This window comes from Henckelia pumila, chromosome 3, assembly GCF_033568475.1.
Source record: "Henckelia pumila isolate YLH828 chromosome 3, ASM3356847v2, whole genome shotgun sequence".
NCBI lineage: Eukaryota > Viridiplantae > Streptophyta > Magnoliopsida > Lamiales > Gesneriaceae > Henckelia > Henckelia pumila.
Window position 1 is genome coordinate 174,676,444 of NC_133122.1, and position 5,151 is coordinate 174,681,594.

At 37.7% G+C, this 5,151-nt stretch overlaps 1 protein-coding gene across 2 annotated transcripts; it reads right to left on the reverse strand.

Annotated features, from left to right (window-relative positions):
• Positions 1-215: 215 nt before the first annotated feature.
• Positions 216-4,905, reverse strand: LOC140887039 (probable LRR receptor-like serine/threonine-protein kinase At3g47570). Of its 2 annotated transcripts, XM_073294049.1 has the most exons (3): positions 4,151-4,905; positions 1,769-3,520; positions 216-1,076 (listed from the first exon to the last, which is right to left on the reverse strand). In XM_073294049.1, exons 1-3 carry the CDS (start codon positions 4,416-4,418, stop codon positions 739-741), a joined length of 2,358 nt encoding a protein of 785 aa, XP_073150150.1. In that variant the 5' UTR covers positions 4,419-4,905; the 3' UTR covers positions 216-738. The 2 variants fall into 2 exon arrangements, with proteins under 2 accessions (XP_073150150.1, XP_073150149.1); XM_073294048.1 differs by having other exon boundaries at positions 1,769-4,905.
• Positions 4,906-5,151: the final 246 nt, after the last annotated feature.

Below are 5,151 nucleotides of genomic sequence, written 5' to 3' on the forward strand. Positions count from 1 at the left end.
GAAAAGTTTCATTAAGGGAAATTATATCGATCTCCAGAAAAAAAAAAAAAACAAAACAAAACCTTAGTTTATAAAATAAAATGAGGGCTCAAGTGATTTTAATTTTTGGGTATACAGTTAGTTTAAAAAATTACATTACTTTTCTTATTTTATTTATAATCTAATTACTTAAAATATTATACTTTTTTTTATTTATAAAATTTAATTTCCAAAATTTTACATCAATGTACCACTAAAGTATTATTCTCGTATCGTATTGAAAATTTCGGCGTACCGAGAATGTCGGTGTTTTCGGTTTATTTTTTTAAACCGTTGCTTTCCGGTGTGGCAAACTTCCGAACTAATTAATAGTCTACAAACTAAGCTAATCAGGTAAATCGCACTAGATAAACTTGTGTGATAGGTCCGTTTCAGATAGAGTTGGCATAAAGAATCGAAGTTCTGACCACTGGCCAAACACATCACTTACCCCACTAACTCGAGACCTTTGAGGACTAGTTTTGGTATTTTTCGTATGACAACTTCTGTCTCCCTAAAACTTGAGTATTTTCTGGCCCTAAACTGGGAACTGAATAAAGATCGATCTGAAAAGTCTCGGGAAAATATGCCAACTTATCCATTATATAATCAAAACTTTACAACATTGGACCGAAAAGAAGAAATCCCAAACAAGATACAAGGGAAATGTTCGTGTAATTCAATATTCGATGGAGGTGGAGTTTCAACTCAATTACGTTTTTAATCCAACAAATAGTCTCTTATCTTGCACAACTCAATAACAACATCAGTCATCGACATTCTGTCCCTTGGAACTGTTCTTGAACATGCCACTCCAATCTTTAGTATAGAAACAATGCAATCCTCGATCTTACCATCCGCGTCATTCCCGGCATATACGAGTGGATCCACAATTTCCATGACCTGATCTGGCAAGGTGTTGCTGACGAAACTATGAAGATTTACATGATCCTTAAATTCCTCGTCGGTTGGTTTTCTGTTTGTGACCATCTCTAGAAGAAGAATGCCGTAACTGTATATGTCTCCTTGTGTTGCCACCAAGTTACTTGTGGCATATTCTGCACATATGCTCGAGCAGGAAAGAATGAAAAATTGAGTGATAATGTCAAGTTTCTGTGCGTTCTGTTAAATTATTTATAGGTTCTTTTACATCGTTCTCTTTTCATTTCAAAATATCTTGAAAAATCTGTTCCCCGGCTACTACATGTAGGTAGGATAGGCCGAGTGTGATAGATCACAGTCAGGTTGGCACCCTCTCAAAAACCGAACAAACCAAACTTTTCCATGTAGGAACTAGACAGTTATAAGTTCCATAAAAAAGTAAACTAATCAAACCTAGTCTTGTAGAAACTAAACGAGTCGAACCTAAATAACTAAAACAATCCAACTGACCACGCGAATCCCTGAAATTCAGTTTGTTCAGTCTTATCCACTAGGAAAAATTAACCGAAACCTAACTTATAATTTTTCAAATATATAACTATACAGAATCACTTAACTAAGTAGGTTGGTCTGGTGTTTCTGTTACACCGAGTTTCTACACATGGACGAGGCCGCACGCCATATATGGAACCTTCTCACTTCTCACATTTTTAAGCATGAAGTAGTAGACTAGAAATGACAAAGAAGATTGTAAATCGTGTTTCTTTAGTTGATGCATGCAGATCATAGTATTCACAAGTGACACTAATACAATTGCATTTCTGTGCATACCATAGAATTATTTGAAGCTCACAAAATGAAGTCATACCTGGAGCAATATAGCCAAGGGTACCCTTGATGCCAAATGAACTGCTACTTTCATTGGCTGGAACTAAACCTGAAACCAACTTGGCCAATCCAAAATCGGCAATGTAAGCCGTCATATCATTATCCAAAAGTATGTTACTAGGCTTCAAGTCACCGTGGATGATCGTTATGTCAGCCCCAGTATGCAGGTATTCAAGTGCATGAGCAATATCAATGGATATTTTGAGCCTCTGGATCAAGGTCAGATTCCTGGACTCATCATCATATTCCCCTCCTTCTCTATTATGGTACAACCATTTTTCCAAACTTCCATTTGCCTTAAATTCGTAAACCAGTGCCTTAAAATCGTTTCCATGGAAGTCAACACTGTCACAGACGCTCAATATTTTCAACAGGTTTCTGTGCCTTATGCCACTCAGCACCTTGCATTCTGCAATGAAACTTTTAGAGGCTCCTTTAACAAAGAGTTTAAGCACCTTCACCGCCACTACTGTAATTCCATCATCAAGCGTCCCTTTGTAAACAGATCCAAATCTTCCAGCACCAACAAGATTAGTCTCAGAGAATCCATTTGTGGCTTTTTGGAGATCCTCATAGGAAAGCCTCAGGAAGTTGGGTCCGATCATTGAAAGTGAATAAGACTGATCATTTTTACGAGGCATTCTTCTCCTGTAAATATATATGGATAAAAGTACAAAGCATATGGCTACAGCAACCGAACTTGGAATCAAGAATTTAAGTAGATTCAACGAGTTTTTATTCGAGGAATTCCAAGAAAGGCAAGGAGAAAGCTTCAACTCAGGAATCCCTCCACACAATTCTTTATTTCCTTCAAGTGAAACTGCAGTTGCATTTCTAAATACTCCTATTATCGGCACTGCTCCTTGCAAAAGATTGAACGACAGGTTCAATTTCTGAAGATGTAACTCGCCTATAGAACTTGGAATTGGCCCAGATAATTTATTTTGTGAAAGATCCAACTCTTGTAGGCTCTTCAAATCATTTAGTTCCGAAGGTATTTCACCTTCAAATAAATTTCCCTCCAGGTAAAGCTTTTCTAGGCTGATGCATTTGCTTATAGACTTCGTGATATTTCCTGATAATCTATTGTTGGACAAGTCCAACTGTCCTAAATTTGTTAGAGAACCAACTTCAAATGGAATAGAACCGGAGAATGCGTTGTATGATAGAATTAAAGAAATCGAAATGGAGGAGAGACTCATAATTTCGGGAGGTATCAATCCATTCAGATTGTTTCGAGAGAGATCCAAGATTTGCAAATTGGTACAATTACCAATACTTGATGGCACATTCCCGGAGATGTTGTTTTCTCCCAAGAACACAAGATTCAGCAAAGTCAAGTTGCCAAGTGAATATGGTAGTTCATTTGTAAATCTGTTCACCGCCAAGAACAGCCGTTGCAAATTTAAAAGTTTTCCAATGCTCGAAGGAATGGGACCATCGAGAATATTGTCTTGAAGATAGAGAACATCAAGACCGACAAGGTTTCCAATGCCTGAGGGAATATTCCCTTGTATTTGATTGCTGAACATCGATAGCTTGTTAAGCTGTCTGGAAAGATTACCAACCGAATCTGGCAACGAACCACTTATTAGATTCTGGCCGACATCCAGGATTTGCAGGTTTGTGCAGTTCGTGAACGATGAAATGAAACTTGTATCATCTTGAATGTTATTCACTGAAAAGTGGACTTGTTGAAGAAGTGAAAGCCCGCTAACATCTGGCATTTTACCTGTAAAATAATTATATGTTATTGCTATTTTTTCAAGCGATGAAATATTCGAGATGGACACTGGAACTGCCCCAGTGAAACCGTTGTTTGCCAGATACAGACTCTGCAAATTCGGAAGCGTCAGGCCAATACTACTCGGTATGGTTCCGTGAAGTTGATTATCGCTAACATCGAAATAAGAAATGGACGATATGTTGAAGAGACCAGAAGGAATAGTGCCTGTGAAACTGTTGACAGATACCTGGAAAAATGTCAGGTTTCGAAGTTTTGCAAGTGATTCGGGAATCTCTCCTACCAGGCCACAAGTATCTATAGAAAGAACTCTGAGTGAAGTTAGATTTCCAATAGATGGAGGGATAGGCCCTGAAAGAGTGTTTTCAGACAATCCTAGAGCTTCGAGTTTGTATGAAAAACCGAGCTCGGGTGGGATGATTCCAGAGAGTTGATTGTCCAGCAAATTAAGATAGTACAAGTTTCTGCATTGGGACAGATTTCTTGGTATGGGGCCGACAAAAGAATTGTTGCTGAATTCGACTAGCCTAAGCCTCCCTAAGAGACCAATTTCTTGTGGAATTTGGCCATTGAAGCTGTTGTTTTGGAGAGTGATGTTCATGAGAAAGGAAAGATTACCTATATGAGGAGAAAGGGATCCCACCAAGCCTTGAGATCTCAGGTTTATGCCTATAACTCTGTTTTGAGAACTGCACTCGATGCCTCTCCATCCGCAAAAATGCGTCGTATCATTCCATGAAACCAAAGCTCCAAGTGGATCATAAATGGCTGCCTTGAAATCTAGCAGCGCGAGTAAGTCTGTTTGATTGCTCGAGCATGTTGCAGGAGCAAGGAAATAACACAACCAAAAGATTAAGACAGGAAATAATTTGCTCAACTTTTGCATGGTTTATATTCCTAATGCTTATCTGATCTAATTCTCTCTGGTTGCTTTGTTTCTTCCTTCTTGTTTTTCTTGTAGCCGCTTTATAGATATGATTTATTCGGCTCTGCCTTCAGTTTTACCCTCGAGATGATGGATCTAATCTATCTTCTATTTTTTTTTTTTTTTACGTGGGAACCCGCTGGGTAAACCCCTGGACTAACGCAATAGCCTGCAAACTATGTTAGTCAGGTAAACCACAGTAGGCAAGCCCTGTGTGACAGGCTAGTCCAAGAAAGTGTTGGTAGAGGAATCGAACTCCTTACCTCTGGTCAAGAGTTCACCTACTCCACCAACTTGAACAGACAATCTATCTTCTATTTCTTATTATCATTAGTGGACAGTGGTTACGCTATTATACTTCTATAAAAATGTGGATAAAAGAAAAGTGAATTACCCAACTTGTCCTTTTATTTTGTGATGTTCTATACAAAATAGTTATGGGGACACATGTAAATCTATTACCTCGTTCAAAGTGTTGAACAAAGTTTATAATTCTAAATTAGCAATTTTGTCCTTTTATTTTGTAGTATTCTATACAAATCTAAAAATAGTTGTGTATGTAAAGGTAAAAGTGGGAACGTAGGATATTAGTTAGGAGCGTATAAGAAAAACAAATATAGTTTTTTTTATATTTTGGTTAAAGATGCTAATTATACCTGAGATTTTTTGTAGAACTGAGAACACAAAAAAATGA

Bases quoted from the DNA above. Each gene is read 5' to 3' on its own strand.
- LOC140887039 (XM_073294048.1), bottom strand. From the start codon at position 4,418: ATGCAAAAGTTGAGCAAATTATTTCCTGTCTTAATCTTTTGGTTGTGT. The intron at 1,077-1,768 runs GTATGACTTCAT...GCATATGTGCAG, and splicing joins CCTTGGCTATATTGCTCCAG to AATATGCCACAAGTAACTTG.